Here is a 14,891-nt window from a genome sequence, read left to right on the forward strand (position 1 = left end):
GTGGGGAGGGTGGGTTGGAGGTCAGGCTGGAAGGCAGGGGAAATGGGAGAAGATGAGGTTTTTTTTTTTTTTTTTTTTGGGTGTGTGGATTTTTTTATTGTTTTTTCATTTATTTTATTAATTTTATTTCTTATGTGGAGTCCACGTTAGTTAAAAAATGGGTCCTACAAATGTCACGTAGGCAAATAACGGATTTCCTGACTGTCTCGCTAACGGAGGGGCAAACTGTAGGTTTTCCGCGACGTTGAGTATGTACTTGTAAATGTCCCCAAAATCGAGTATGAACTCATAAATGACCTTATAGGTTGAGAGGTTTACTGTAGTTTGTCCAAAAATAAACCGTCATCGGATGTGGATGTGTATTAGTTGGAGCAATTACTTCCTTAGGAGCAAGGTCTAAAATATCGATGATATCAGAAATATCGGTAGTCCAAAAATATGAAAATTTCGATGGAAATATCGGGATATTTTCGATATCGATAAAAATTGAATAAAAACCACGGAAATTGTAAGAAAAACTTGGAAATTTTCATTGAAACTTTGGAAAATGTTTATTTAGTCAATTATCTATGAGTTTATCACAAAAAATTAGAAGGAAATGCATTGCATAATGGATTTGACTAATTTTAAGTTGATTATACAGCAAGCGGGCAAACACTATGAGTGTAAAAAATATGTAATAATTAATGAAAAAAGATTAAATACACCGTAATCATTTATATATAATGATTTACTATAATATTTTACACTTTATACATTGCATGGTAAGATACATGAGTGACTTAGTACCACATAAGCGTATTGTGAAGAATAGTCATCAAATGATAAATCCTCAAAATAGTTTTGCATGTAATTGTTAACATACCACCCATATAAATATAAATATTTTAGCATATTATAACAAAAACATAAGTGATATGGTGTTTAAGGTGTTGGATGAGTAAAATGGAAGGGGTTTATATCCCCTTTGTGCTTTTTTCTCCCCTTTTTTCCTTTTTTTTAAAAAAAAACTTTTTTTTTCCTTCACATCGATATTTTCGATATTTTAGTGATATTACATCGATATTTTAACAAAATATTGCTGAAATGTGAGCGAAATTATCGACATCGATATTTTCCGATATTATCGTCGATATTGTCGATATTTATACGATATGTATATGGATATGTTCCGAAATATCCGTGATTCAAAAAAACCGAAATATCCTCGATATTTCCTCGATATTATCGATATTTTAGACTATGCTTAGGAGAGGTCATGGATTCTTATCTTAGTATCGTGTAGTGCATATAAGTCTATTATGTTCTTACCCCTCTCAATGAAAATGTCAAAATTCAATTATTCAAAAAACCGTCAGCATAATTAGGGACCGTAGCATTCACGGACGCCAGCAACCATGAACATATGCCACAGCACGAGATTTACTTATCAGGGTCTTTGAGAAATGATATAATTGAACTACTCATAGGGAGAAATTTAATCATCAGGCAGGCCGGCACCTGCGTTAAATTAAGTCAAATCATGTCCCAAAAATACTGCAACATGTTACCTCTTTCAAAGTTTTTGACCACAAAATGCATGAGCTGAAACTACAAAAGACCAAAAGATGTCCTGGATGGTGAATTCGTCAACGGCAGAACCCACAGCCAAACAATATTTCATGCAAAGCAGAAAACGTTTTCACCCCCACCCCCAACCACAACCCCCATTATAAAAACTAGTAAAGAAGCATCCTATGGAAACTAACAGTATTGTCATGATGCAACTCCAACGTTGGCCGAGTTATGGCCATCTTGAGCTGCGGAACCGTGGTGGTTGTAAGAGGGCCCACCACCCCTACCGCCCCTTCCCCTATTGTTATAGTAGTTCCTCGGATAATAATTTCCAGGCTGGTCATAGAACTGGTTGCGGCCATTCTGGTAGGGTCCACCTCCTCTTCCACTGCCTCGACCTCCACGGCCATTGGTGTTTACTCTACGCCCACCTCCACCACGACCACCTCTTTGGTTTTGATATGGCCTGCGTGAAAATTGCTGTTGCTCGGATTCTGCATCTCTTTGATTGTACTCTACTTCTGTTTCTAGCTTGGCTTGTTCTTGTTGAACCGAGACAACCTCAGAAGGATTTTCTGTTTCTAATTCATCCTGCAAAGCAAGAACGTCCCCCATTTCAATAAATAAATAAAACCAATTTCCCGGAAGAATTGATAGTAAAATGCTAAAAAAGAAAGAATGACTGTAGAATGCTAAGCACAGAGCACCACCTTCTGAAGTTCCTCTGTGCGACTGGATTGGTTATCACCAGTCTCATTTCCTTGAAAATTTGCTGTGTCTTCATCCTACAGAGCATATACAGAAAATTCAACACTTATAACTTGACCAATTGCTATTGCTCAGTGAACAACAACAATAACAAAATCAAGTAATCAAATATATTATAAATGGGTGTGACCAGAAACAGCATAACAATGGAGTTGAAATAAAGATAGCTATCCCATATGTATCGTCAAAAGGAAACAAGTAAACATTGCATGCTCAAGTTGTTATCCATACCAGATTAAACCAAAAAAGTAAAGACATCTTTATATCTTATAAATATATAAGAAAGAGAAATGCATTAGACAATCTTGATTCGAAGTTTTGGATAGATCTCAATGCACTCGTTCAAATCATCTCTCACATGCAAATAAAAAGAACTCCCAGGTAAACTAAAAAAGATGTATTGTACCCCTGCCTATCTGTGAAAAGTTACCCCTATTTGAATTTACACCACCACTACCAGACACAGGCCCCCCTCCCCCGCGCCCCTCTTCAAACCTCTGACAAGTATGGCCGATACAGAAGTTTACTTATTGCAGAATGGTAGTCAAGTCTGCCTCCAAACTTGTTAATCATATAATTTAGGTAGTGGACAAGTTCACATACGTCCTCCACAAGTCTCAAATTGCATTTAAATCAAAACAGGCACAATGGGTTCAGGAGAAATGCAGTGGAGATAAGGGCCAATGCCAAAGCAAATAGATTAGGCTGAAATACAACAGGCGCATCACTAAAATGTATCCTCTGGCAGCAACCAGACTTACTAAACTAGACCGAAATATAACCACCATAGATTCATGAGCAAAAATCCCTAAAGGGAGCGGAGTGGGGAGTAGGTGGCAGCAAACCCCCCAAAACATAATCTTTGCGGAGCACCCCCAAAACACCCAACAGACTACTTTAAATAACATGGCTCAGATTTAGTCGAATGGGGTTACAAAAAACTAAACATTTTAGATGGCGGCAAAGTTGTACATAACATGTTATACAAAGTGAGATGGGAACCAACAACTACCTACCCGAAAGGGCTAGAAGGTTCTAAGCATATACACATCATATCAAATATCTTAAAGAGTAGTGGAAAAAGATAGATACAAAAAACTTTTAATATGTGTGGTTCAGCTGTAAGGGAGATAATGAAATTTCAATTTCACAACAAAATACATCAATGCATGTTAGAAAGGTTTTAATGATCATTGGGCATAGCATTCAGAATAATTATGACTATTGTTGTCACATATACAAGAAGCACATAAATTTTTCACAGATCACGTTTGGGGGCAAGGGCACACAGACCCAAAAATGAATGCTCACAAATTGACAACTTCTGAGCCTACAAAATAAAATACGAACTCAGTTGAGACCTAATTCTGCTCGTGGTTCAAATAATCATAGTTTCATGTAGCACTAAATATCAATCTGCACTATTCTAATTTATGTTGGCCAGTTCAACAAAGAAAACATCTTTCACTATTTCATAGTTTCCAAAATGCTCGCATCTAGAAGGGAACATAAGCCGCCAACACCTCATTACTCACAGTAGTTAGTTCCTGAGATTGTTCTACCAATTTCCAGCTTCCAGTCAACTAAACCCTCTTTAAACTTATGATAGACACTACTATGCCCCACAGAAACAGAGTCAGATCACCACATCTTGCACTTCAACATTTCCATCAACCAACAGAAAAATATAAGCATGAATATAAGAAGACAAATGTTCTTAAAAAGAAAAGATGGTCCACTACTCATGCTAAATTGCCCACATAACATTTCTAAGTTTATGTGTTCTGAGGCATAGCTTGTTAAGCAACCAACCCAAATATACCATTTCTCGGAGATTTTCTTTGCTTATATCATTGTTTAATTTTTCTAAACATAATTCTTTCGATGATATGCTGAACTAAGAATTAAAAACAAAATCATGACTTCAAATCATGCATCACAATCGAAACACATAAAAGATCATAATGAACTAAGCACCTATATAGTTATTGGAACAATACAAAGCAGACCCCATATCACGAGTAGCCAAAACTTAAAACTAAATCAAGTTATACCTTCTGCTGGAAGTGTGCAACTTCACCTTCCACCTGGACAGGCACCTGCACCTGAAAAGGAGCATAGTTCCCAGCAGCAGCTGCCGCAGCAACTTCCACTGGAGCTTTCATTTCCGGTGTAGTAGTAAAGTAGACCGAAGCCATAATCTTACTAAGTCTCTCTCTCAAGCTGGCATCTACATAAAAATTAAACCTTCGATGTCAGAGAATCAACCACATAATTTGCAAAAACCAACTAAACATATTTCATAAAAAGATCGAAACTTTACAAGTTACACTGGCATTAGGCTCAATGGGTTGGTCCGACCTAGCGAGCCAAAGCTTGGCGTGCTCGATGCAGCGCTGCAACGCATTCTTATGCGACAAGCTGGAATCGACGGGCCGCGAGATCAATAACCCACCGAGCGTCGAAATCAAATCCAAGTCCCTCGCGCCGAGCATCTCAGTATCGTCGTCGGTGATGGTATCGTAGGTCAAGCAACATTCTCTCTCGTGGGTCCTGGTCAGAATAATCCGGGTGAAGTCACTCTGCGACTTGACATCGAACAAGGAACCAAAGTAGAGTAGATTCAGAAGCTCCTCGACGGAGGCACCTTGACGGTCGTCAGATTCAGTGGGCTGGGTGACATTGGACTTGCCGTCCTCTTGGGGTTTATCATCCGAGAGTGGTTGGGTGGAGGCGGAGACCTGGTGGCGGTGCACCGCGAGGTCATGCTCTTCGGCGACGGCGACGGAGAGAGGTTGGCGAAGCTTCTCGAGCTCTTCGATGAGGACGACGACAGCGGGCTTGGAGCGGAGGACCTCCTCTTGCTCCTTGTTGAGGACCTTGCCTTGGGAAAGCGCCTCCTCCATCTGGATTATGCGGTTTTGTTTCTTGCGTAGCGCTCGGATGCGCTTGTTGATGAGGCTGAGGACTGGTCCGTCGGAGAGGTCCGAGGCCGCGGTGGCCGCCATTTCGACTATTGGGGTGGTTCTAGGGTTTTCTGTTTTGTGGTGATCGGCGAGAAGCACCACCAGGTGGCGGTGGTGGTTGTTGTGGTGGTGAGGGTTTTGGAGAAGACGAAGCGGCGGGAGGGATTTTGGGGAGGGACAGAGAGAGAGGAAAGGGAGGGAGCTGAAGACGAGTGAGGGGGGTTGGGGCTTTTTGGGGTTTGGAAATTCTCGTTGCAAATATTAATAGGAGATCTTAAGGTGAGTGTGTGGGGGCACAACACAAGTCACAAGTACAGTCTTCTGTGGATAGTAATAATGGGTTGTGCATTTAGTGGCCCATTTCAAACAAATCATCCAACAATTTGAACATGGAAAATGTTTTATTTTCTATTTTGTTGGTTGGAACTTGGAGTCTTGGAGATCAGACCCAGAAAAGAAAAAAAGAAACTTGAAGTTACGACATTAGGATTTTGTCCCATGATCAGACCACGAATGTAAAACTGCTTAAACGGTGAACTCGTGACTCTTTAAGTCTTTGATTGCTTTAGCACATACATGAAGAAAAACAGACAGGCCTCAAATTCAACAGGTGAGGAGAGGTGCAATGCAACCTTCATGACTAAAATACAAAACATTTTCTCATCACCATTCAGTTCAGTTTTCCTCACCTCTCTCTCATCTCCATGTCTCCTATTTCTCTTCAATTTTCAAAAATCCCATGGTAATATACTGGGTCGTGAAGACACATGTTGTATGGGTCATTCATCGGTCACAAGTAAAAAAGCCGGTGGTTATCTAAATTCATAGTCACGCAACATAAACATTGTGGTAACACATCAACTTTAATCGGAGGCTATTTTCATAGTGAGAAGCTAAAGGAAGAATGCTAATAGTGTAAAGGTCTAAACCTCTCATTTTTCATACCAAGTATGCTTATAACCATAAAAAATAAAATAAAAAAATAAAATAAAAAAATAAAAAAGACCAAGGATGGCTTCCAACTTTCTAGTGAATCAGAGACCTGTAGAAAACCAAAGCCTATGAACTCCAACAAAATTGGATCAAAACTAGCCATGTGTCTTCCCCCAATGCTGTGATGAACTGCCTTGGTTGAAGCTGTTGTGTCTCATAGACTTTTATATTTAATAAATTAGTAGCACCTAATTCTATTCAAATTTGGCAGAACAAGCTCTAGAGGAAATACTGCCATCAGCCTTGTTTTAACACCTCCAGTTCATTGGCATCCGACTGTCAGGAAGAAGCAACATTTAGAATGTTTGCCTCATGGATCTGTTTCTACTGGAAACTTGGCTTTTCCTGCATAAATGTACTGTATCTCTTCCTTCCAAGTCTGCAAGAAAAGCCAATCATTCAGCAAGAAAACAAGGAGTAAGGGGGATTGGGAGGGAGGGACTTTAAAAAGTTCAACAGGAACCATAGACACTTGCCTCGTGTCGAAAGGCAATCCTCAAATGAGGCACATTTGTCTTCTGCATGTCATTTCCTTCAGGGCCTCTCAAGAAATACTTACTACCAAGCCAGTGCGACTGCAGTTTGGAGAAAAAGATAACTAATTATCGTAAAAGACCTTGGGGGTATAATCGGATGGTACAAATAGTCAACATCAAATCTGAAAATGGACTAGACCCAGTAATTGCATGCGAGAGAGAGAGAGAGAGAGAGAGAGAGAGAGAGAGAGAGAGAGAGAGCATATAAATTTCATATGAATACAGAATTTTCTGCAGGTACCTTCGCTACATGTGAAAATCCAGATTGATAGACAGAATTTCTCGCTACTTCGCAGAGGTCACAAGCACTGAGCTTCCATACCTGAATTATACTGATTTGATAAGATACACAACCATGAACACTGTAAATAAATAAAAAAAATCATGAGTAGACAAACCTGTGCTGCAACACTATATTCTTCCACAAGCGGTTCTTTTGTCAAATGGATTTGTAAAGGATCATCGCTTGAGAGTGAGACGTTTAGACCACGTTGGAAGAACATAGGAAAGGGGTTGCGATGGTAATCCAAGAAAAGTGAATTATTGCTCAAAGGTGACATAAGCAACCCAACCTGCATTTAAGGGAAGTTACTAATTGTATTGATATCAGAAAATCAAAAGCAGGACAAGGTCAATAACAAGCTAACAAGATTAAAATTGTATAGTTAACACTAAACAATAAGATCACACAGATTGAAGTGGATAAATGCCTGCAAAACAAAAGTCACAAGGGGCCAACCTGGGCCAGGTAATACAGGTACTGCAAAACAGGAGTTTTGCGAAGATTGATCCCATGAGAGATATTATGGCATAGAAGGAATCCGGCAGCCAAATGGTCAATATCACCCGCCTGCAGAGTATAAAACTCCTTAAGATCACAATGACCATTAAACAGTAATATGTGAGTTTAGGTAGCAGAAAACAACCTCTCCACAGTGAGGTCGGAATTTTATTGTAGGCAGCCCTTTTGATTCACGCAGCTGGGAACAACAGGAAACAAGAGAGTAGAATCAATTTCAATATCCCTAGATATAATTTGCCATCTTTTTATAATTACAAGGATCAGGTGTTGAAAACCTTATTAAGAGTGTACAAGTTTGCATAGCAGTAATAAGCATAATAAGAGTATGCAGGATTGAATTCATTAGTCCATTCAGCTGGTGTTGGCATGTGTTTAGTTGGACGCCTTTCTGGTTTACTTTCATCATCTACAACGTCAAAACCCACCACCTGTTTTCAAACAAATAACCATGTTAAAACTAAAAACATATAATATAATGACTGAAAAAAGCTATTAGTATTAAGATACCTCAATGAGTCAAAATTGATGGTGGATTATATTGAAGGGAAGAAAGGTTCATCTTTAAATGTATATGACTATTAGAAGTGTTTACTAGGTTGTAAAACTGTGGACTGTCCAAAATATTAACAACTCTACTGAATTTTGAATAAAATTCCTCACTTTCAGTAAAGACATGGTTAAGCAAAGGAAATACTTATATTTTCTTAGTAATTTAAAAGTCTTCTACCCAACTAAACCCACCATTTAGGTCCTTTCCTGGGATTTGGAGTGTGAAACTCACTCCACCACAAAATCACACACATCAAAATATCCAGCACATCTTTAAATAACATCTCTAAGGCAAAACTACATATCTGGAAGACTGACCAACCTGCATCAGGAACAAGTGTAGTTGAGGATGAGAATTTGGATTGACAGTGGCTTCAAAGAGCGGTATGAACACATTATCTAAAATATTCTGGAAAGAGGTAACAATTCCCATCTTCTTGTAGATATTGTATAGCCGTGGTAGCTGCAAATTGAAAACAACGCTAAAATCTCATGAGCTGATGTATGAAGCTAACTTTAAAGGAAAAAGTTACCGGGCAAACTACACATTTAGAAATACCATGGAGAACTAATAAAGTATAGCTACTAATAAGAACAAACTACAGATTCATCGTCAACAACATAAAATACAGCCAACGGAGCCATATAAACTCTTGTTGGTATTTGTCTCTCGGTAGTCAAGAATACGATCTTACCATAACTATCTATCTAGAGCCTCCTTATGCAATATATGTCTAATACATGTTCAATCTAACGCTCAAAGTGACATAAAATGCTACAATGAATAAACACATTATATGTAGCTACTGTGCTCCATTCTCCAGATCATATTGATGCAGTACAAACCTTTTTCAATTATGTGTGCATACTGTTCATTCATGGTCCAATACAATATCAAATTGTCCATAAAATTTTGCAGATGATCATTTTGCTAGCAGAGTGGAAGCAAAAACTTAATGGTTTAGATCCATATCAGCAGGATGAAGACAATTTATCAGTTTCTTAAATAGGTCCAATTCTCCCACAAACCAAATCATTTTACATGTTTACACCAATTCAACCCTAATGACATATGTTAAAATTAAGTATTGATGAGCAAATGCCAAAAAGAGAACATATAGATAAGTCAAATTGCAATCACACTTGGGAGTGCACCACATCTAATGATATGAGCCAAGTGAAATATGAAAGGCATCATCATGAGTACAGGATCCCAACAATGCAGACAGACAGTTGACTACTCACACAACTGAACAGAAAGCAGAGAAAAAAAAAAGTGTAACAAATATTTAGATACCTGTATTAACCAGACAGCGTTCTCACTATAGATTGAATTGTTAACAAACCAACTAGCCAGTTGATCCCACTCACTTTGTTTCCTTCCATAAACAGAAATCCTGTACTCTGCCATCTGAAAGGGGGGGGGGGGGAAAAAAAAAAAAAAAAAAAAGATACAATGATCTAAGAGGCCTACCAATAATCTTTCTTTTATAAATAACTGATATAAGCCTAAAATAATTCCTGAAGAATTTTATTAGCATTCATCAATACAAACCATTACAAGAAAACCTGAGATATTTGAAACTGCTATATTCTTTGGTAAGTCGAAAACACAGAATACTAAGAGAAATGCATTTTTACACATGAGCACAGAGAGAGAGAGAGAGAGAGAGAGAGAGAGAGAGAGAGAGAGAGAGAGTAACAGTCGAACAATACATTTTAAATTTTCCAAGACCATAGCATAGACAGAATACAAAACAAAGATTTAAAAAACCTGATATCTGCTGGCTTCAAGATCTGACAGAACTTCTTTTGTTACTTCTGCTAAAAACCTCCCTGCAATAGTACAAATAATCGACCAACTTTTTGAGAGAAGTTCAAAAAGAATCGAATAAGATGCCATGTAGGTCCAGTGCTATTTATTTTCTACAATCCAACATCATGCAGGAAGAGGTGCAGTACAGGTCAGGTTACATAAGGATACAGTTGATTCTCAGATGAAAGTCTGAACAGAAAAGATTGCACGAGTGTGACACCATACAAATGCAAAGATGAATTTTCCAAACTGAATGGCTTAACATTCATTTTGGTCATACCTTGGATAAGATTGTCCTGCTTCAAGAATATTTCTCTGAGTCTGCTCTGTCCACATGGATTATACTTTAAGTTGAATTTGTCAAATCGATGGAAAGTACTCTTATCCGCATGCACATCTAACAAGTCAACATTCAGATCATGCCTGAAATAAAACACATACCATACCAGTATGAGAGAGACAGATACTACAATTGATAGATACCAATCAAAAGATCAGAGCAAATTGTACCCTGTCAAGTCCAAACTCTCAAAGACTTCCTTGAGTGTAAGATATTTTCCATCTCTGAATATGACAACCTGCCCAATTTAAGTTGTGGCATAGTTAGTTAGGAAGTAAACTAACTGTTGATGAAACGAAAAGGAGATATTCTGAAACAGAAACCACAGGGGCATTGCGCCCCTTTTGAGCCATGGAGCAATGTCGAAACTAAAGTTCATAGCAAGTTCCCTGAAACAAACAACTAAAATAGAATATAGTTTCTACCTCATCAGGTTCTTTTTTGAGCTTTGACTTGATAAAGGAGAGGAGATGCTTCTGGTTCATGCAAGCAGAATGGTGCACATGCGTATCAACTTTCCTAACATTGTAAAAATCACGGTGTGGTGCACTCTTCTGGGCTAAAAATTCCCTATCCGCATTTAGCAACAGATGAACACGGAATTTCTGCACGATGTTCAGAAAAGTCATAAACATAAACCAAAAATAGACGTCCAAGACAGGGAAAAAGTTAACTGAACCAACCTCCTCAAGAAATCGTAACCTATGATGGCATGCAGAGCGTACATTTCCAATAGACAAAACTTTTAGAAGATAATGCATATCAGTGAAAAATGCTGTTGAACTTGCAACAGGGAAAATATCTACAGTGTCTGCAGAGAAAAACAAAAGGTAAGTGCTCATGAAGCAAGATTTCCTAACTCAATTAACTACAACTCACGATGTATCGCTTTTACTAAACTATGAATTAATTCAGTGCTTACCATTTTCATTTGCATAAACATGTATCACACCGTCTTCCATCCTAAAGCAGTGCTGCATGAAAGATTTAAAAGAAAGAAAAAAATTAAACAAATGCTATGAACAAAAGGACTCACTTGAACAGTCAAAATTCGGACAGATTTTAACTGCTGCAAAGAGTGAGAGACAGATTATGAATGAGAAGAGAATGACTCACAGTTGATGCTTCAACAGGTTCAAAATGAAATGGGTCACTTTTCTTCTCTGATGCAATGGAGTCTGTTCTGGCTACCGTCCATGGAGCAACTTCTTCCCTGTAAAGATACCTCTTACGTAGATCCAAGCATTCTCGAATCATCTTGTGCACTTCTTCCTCTTCTTTGCTTATTGACTCTGCACAGAATTGTTTTGACAAATAGCCAAGGATGCATCAAGTTATAAGCTACATTAAATAATAGAATATTTCTTATTTGATTATAAGTTATAACTAAATTTTTTGTTTTAATTCAATTGCCACAAAAGAATCCTTTGTACAAATTACCATGTCAATACCTACCGTACTACAACATTCAAAGTTCAAACAAAATGTTATATACAACTACAAGTCAAGAGGCAAAAAATATTCAATAGCATATAATGTGCAGGCCAACCAATAAATTTGAAGGTCAAAGGAACTTAGAAGTAAACCAGATACAGAGCTGTGAAAGTATTAATGGCTGGGAAAATGGGATTACCATGCATTGATGCACTCAATGGTAAAACTATGCTGGTAAAATTGTGATCAGTCTTCACGGAGTTTCCTGAGGCTGTATCTACCTTTCCATCGCCTTGCAGATCAACACCAGATTTTGCTTCAGTTGAAGTCACTTGATACATTCGATCTTGTATGAAATTCTTAACATCACTTTTAAGAAGAACTGCAGAAGAATTTTGAAGGTTTGAATTTACATCCTGCAAATCCATCTACTTGTAAAATGGTTCGGTTCTAGATGCTTTCATTTCATCAACAGATCCTATACGAAGGCAAGTAAACATGTAGGAAGTAAATATATTCTTATGTGCTATAGTCGAATCTGTTGACATTTTGGCCACACACAGGTTTCTGATTTCAAAAGAAGGTTCCAGACTCTTTCTACATGCTTTATCATAAGTACAATTTTGACATTCATTATCGTGATGATTATTTACAGTACGTTTTTCTTCATTGTCAACATGACATCACAAAATTCTCTTCTAAGCATGGATTCTTTATGAACATGGCATGACCAGATAATTGTCAGAATCTATTGTTTTGGACCATTGCTTTGAAGCCTTCGCATTTGTACCTTCATTTTGGTAAACTGACTGGAAAAAAAAAAGGAAAAAAGAGGACAATCATTTTCTGATAAGCATAATGCATATGAATGATAAGCTGGGATTACAGAGACACGTACGGTTACGGTATTATCTAAAGAATCTACATTTCCATAGTTGAAAGTATCGTCATCTTCATTTGCAAACTCAGTTCCTTCCTCGTCGGAGTCTGCAATACTTTCAAAGGCATTTCCAGCCTGAGACCTTGGAGTCATTAACCTTCCAATAGGCGTCATCCTTGTATTGGAACCAGAGTGGTTACCAGACTGACCCTCTCCTACAGCAAGCAAGGTGAAATAAAATTTTAACATTATAAAAATAAAAAAAAATTGCTACTAACTGGGATATAAAACTCTCTTTAAATTCCTTTGATCAAGTACTCGACCAATAAACAATTTTCTCAAATATTAAATGGCGACACATAGAAATTCAAGTGGAGACTGAGAACACAAACCGGTTCTTTGATCGGTTCGAAGAAGCGGAAGCCCCGAGGGAATGAAATTGAGCTTGTCTAGCGAAGAAGAAAACCCAGGAGCTCGAAAATTCGGGGGCGAATCAAACTTAGCTTCCTCTTCCATCCAATCGGTGCTCCTCGAAGCCACATTGGGCAACGAAGACGATATCCTATAAGACTGAAGCGCCTTGTCGTCGACCGACCTCGGTCGCATGTTCCGATCAATAGCCACGTCAGTGATCTCACCGTCAGACTCAAACCCTCGCTCTTCTCCGTCTTCGATGTAACTCTCTTCTCGTCCGTCTTCGGTTGCAGAGCGATTATCGGAAATGCGAGATGGCTTGCGGCGGATCTCAATGAGGCGCTGGAGCACCTGGTCGACGCTGCGCTTGTGGATGTAGAAGGCGGAGACGGCCATGAGAGAGGCTCCGACGAAGGCCGCCATGGCCAAGTGCAGGGACGAAGTCGACGGAGCTGAAGAAGAAGAAGAGGACGAGTCCATCGGAGCGGACTCTAAACGCGCGTTTTGATTGATTAAAGCTTCGAGTTCGAGGTTGAGAATGGAGGAGTATCAAAGTCCGTTCCCGTTTGAAATGGCGGCCGATTGGTAGAGCGGGTTTTATAGTGTGCTCTGACTCGGATGGAGAGGTGTTGCAACCGAGGGTTTAAGAGTGGGAGCCACCCAACTCATACAAGAACAAGACTGCCAAGTCAAATGTGTCGTACATAAACTGCCACGTATGAGACCCACGTGGACTGCACAGAAACAGTGACTTGGGCCTTCTTTTATTTTGATCGGATGGAGCCCATGGGCGTTACTAAAAATAAGCCCATTGATACTTTTGTCTCTACATAGGCCCATAGGTGCATGGGCCTTTTTTTCTTTTTTTAGTAAAAGGGTTTGTTTTGTAGTCATAATTGGTATGAATTATTGCTTTACTCATCCTGGACCTCGTACAAAATTTCAAACCACATATTTATCGTTAACTCGACAAAATGATGTCTAATATTATTTTCATTTGCCCCTCCCCTCCTCCTCTAACCTTTTTTTTATATACCGTGTCACTGATATTATTCCAGCCGACGTGGGTCAACACAAGTGACTCCCGGTAACAAATTTAATTTACTTTGTTTTTATTTTTTTATATTTCATATAAAACGAATATGACGGAAAAATCGAACCTAAGATATTCATACGAAGTCTCTTAACATGTGAATACAAATGCTTTATGTGCTAAGCAAAGCAACTGGCTTTGGAAGAATTCATGCATCGGTCTACTTTTCATTTCTCGCCTCTTTACACTTCATGGATGAAAGGGCTGCTAAGATTTCATTAAAGGGTAATAAATATATTAATCAATCACAAAGTTCGTAAAATGACGAGGATTAGTGCGGTGAGAAAGCAACGTGGTGAGAGAGACATCAAAACAAATCATGAAGACTTTTTTTTTTTATTATTTAGAAATTCTATGATTGCATTCATAATTCAGCCAAAAAAGTCACTAGCCACAAAGGGCCAATACAAACTAGCCACAAAAGGGCCATTACAATAACGGAGCAGTCTAATATCAAAATTAAGAAAATCAGGTATGTCTCCACCAACGATCAGGCAAGATCGAAGAAACTCTAGCATAGGCATCCCAACTAAGATTGCGAACTTAGAATAATAAAAAAGAGATAAAGCTTGAAAAAACCAAGCCATAACAATACAAATAAAACTCTCACCAAGGAGAGATGAAAAGCTCTCACAAATGAGAGATGAAAAGCTCTCACAAAAGGAGAGGTGAAAATTACACAGAGAACTCAAAGAGTCTCTGCAACTTATTCCACACATAAAGAAATTACAAAAATGATGGTGGTG

The 14,891-nt window shown here is 38.5% G+C and overlaps 2 protein-coding genes across 5 annotated transcripts; both read right to left on the bottom strand.

Moving 5' to 3' along the window:
- Positions 1 to 1,472: 1,472 nt before the first annotated feature.
- LOC117624249 lies at positions 1,473 to 5,502 on the bottom strand. Its single transcript, XM_034355405.1, has 4 exons — positions 4,646 to 5,502; positions 4,377 to 4,552; positions 2,265 to 2,339; positions 1,473 to 2,145 (listed from the first exon to the last, which is right to left on the bottom strand). Exons 1-4 carry the CDS (start codon positions 5,328 to 5,330, stop codon positions 1,756 to 1,758), a joined length of 1,326 nt encoding a protein of 441 aa, XP_034211296.1. The 5' UTR covers positions 5,331 to 5,502; the 3' UTR covers positions 1,473 to 1,755.
- Positions 5,503 to 6,085: 583 nt separating this feature from the next.
- LOC117624222 (AMP deaminase-like) lies at positions 6,086 to 13,666 on the bottom strand. Of its 4 annotated transcripts, none has more exons than XM_034355393.1 (20): positions 13,031 to 13,666; positions 12,657 to 12,853; positions 12,549 to 12,567; positions 11,958 to 12,050; positions 11,441 to 11,616; positions 11,247 to 11,298; positions 11,008 to 11,135; positions 10,750 to 10,929; positions 10,495 to 10,562; positions 10,265 to 10,407; positions 9,943 to 10,004; positions 9,466 to 9,579; positions 8,491 to 8,631; positions 7,895 to 8,047; positions 7,744 to 7,797; positions 7,557 to 7,667; positions 7,216 to 7,389; positions 7,059 to 7,139; positions 6,758 to 6,856; positions 6,086 to 6,660 (listed from the first exon to the last, which is right to left on the bottom strand). In XM_034355393.1, exons 1-20 carry the CDS (start codon positions 13,530 to 13,532, stop codon positions 6,592 to 6,594), a joined length of 2,616 nt encoding a protein of 871 aa, XP_034211284.1. In that variant the 5' UTR covers positions 13,533 to 13,666; the 3' UTR covers positions 6,086 to 6,591. The 4 variants fall into 4 exon arrangements, with proteins under 4 accessions (XP_034211284.1, XP_034211275.1, XP_034211269.1 ...); XM_034355384.1 differs by having other exon boundaries at positions 11,958 to 12,104; XM_034355378.1 differs by having other exon boundaries at positions 11,958 to 12,140.
- Between the last annotated feature and the right edge of the window lie 1,225 nt (positions 13,667 to 14,891).

The sequence above is a fragment of the Prunus dulcis genome, chromosome 1 (assembly GCF_902201215.1).
Source record: "Prunus dulcis chromosome 1, ALMONDv2, whole genome shotgun sequence".
NCBI classification, from domain to species: domain Eukaryota; kingdom Viridiplantae; phylum Streptophyta; class Magnoliopsida; order Rosales; family Rosaceae; genus Prunus; species Prunus dulcis.

Excerpts from the sequence above, each read along its gene's own strand:
- LOC117624222 (XM_034355370.1), bottom strand. The coding sequence starts at position 13,532 with ATGGACTCGTCCTCTTCTTCTTCTTCAGCTCCGTCGACTTCGTCCCTG. Across the intron at positions 8,632-9,465 it reads ACGCTGTCTGGTTAATACAG|CTACCACGGCTATACAATAT; the intron begins GTATCTAAATAT and ends TTCAATTTGCAG. Across the intron at positions 7,390-7,556 it reads ACCTGTATTACCTGGCCCAG|GTTGGGTTGCTTATGTCACC; the intron begins GTTGGCCCCTTG and ends CCTTAAATGCAG.
- LOC117624249 (XM_034355405.1), bottom strand. The coding sequence starts at position 5,330 with ATGGCGGCCACCGCGGCCTCGGACCTCTCCGACGGACCAGTCCTCAGC. Across the intron at positions 4,553-4,645 it reads GCCTAATGCCAGTGTAACTT|ATGCCAGCTTGAGAGAGAGA; the intron begins GTAAAGTTTCGA and ends ATTTTTATGTAG. Across the intron at positions 2,146-2,264 it reads GCACAGAGGAACTTCAGAAG|GATGAATTAGAAACAGAAAA; the intron begins GTGGTGCTCTGT and ends CTTGCTTTGCAG.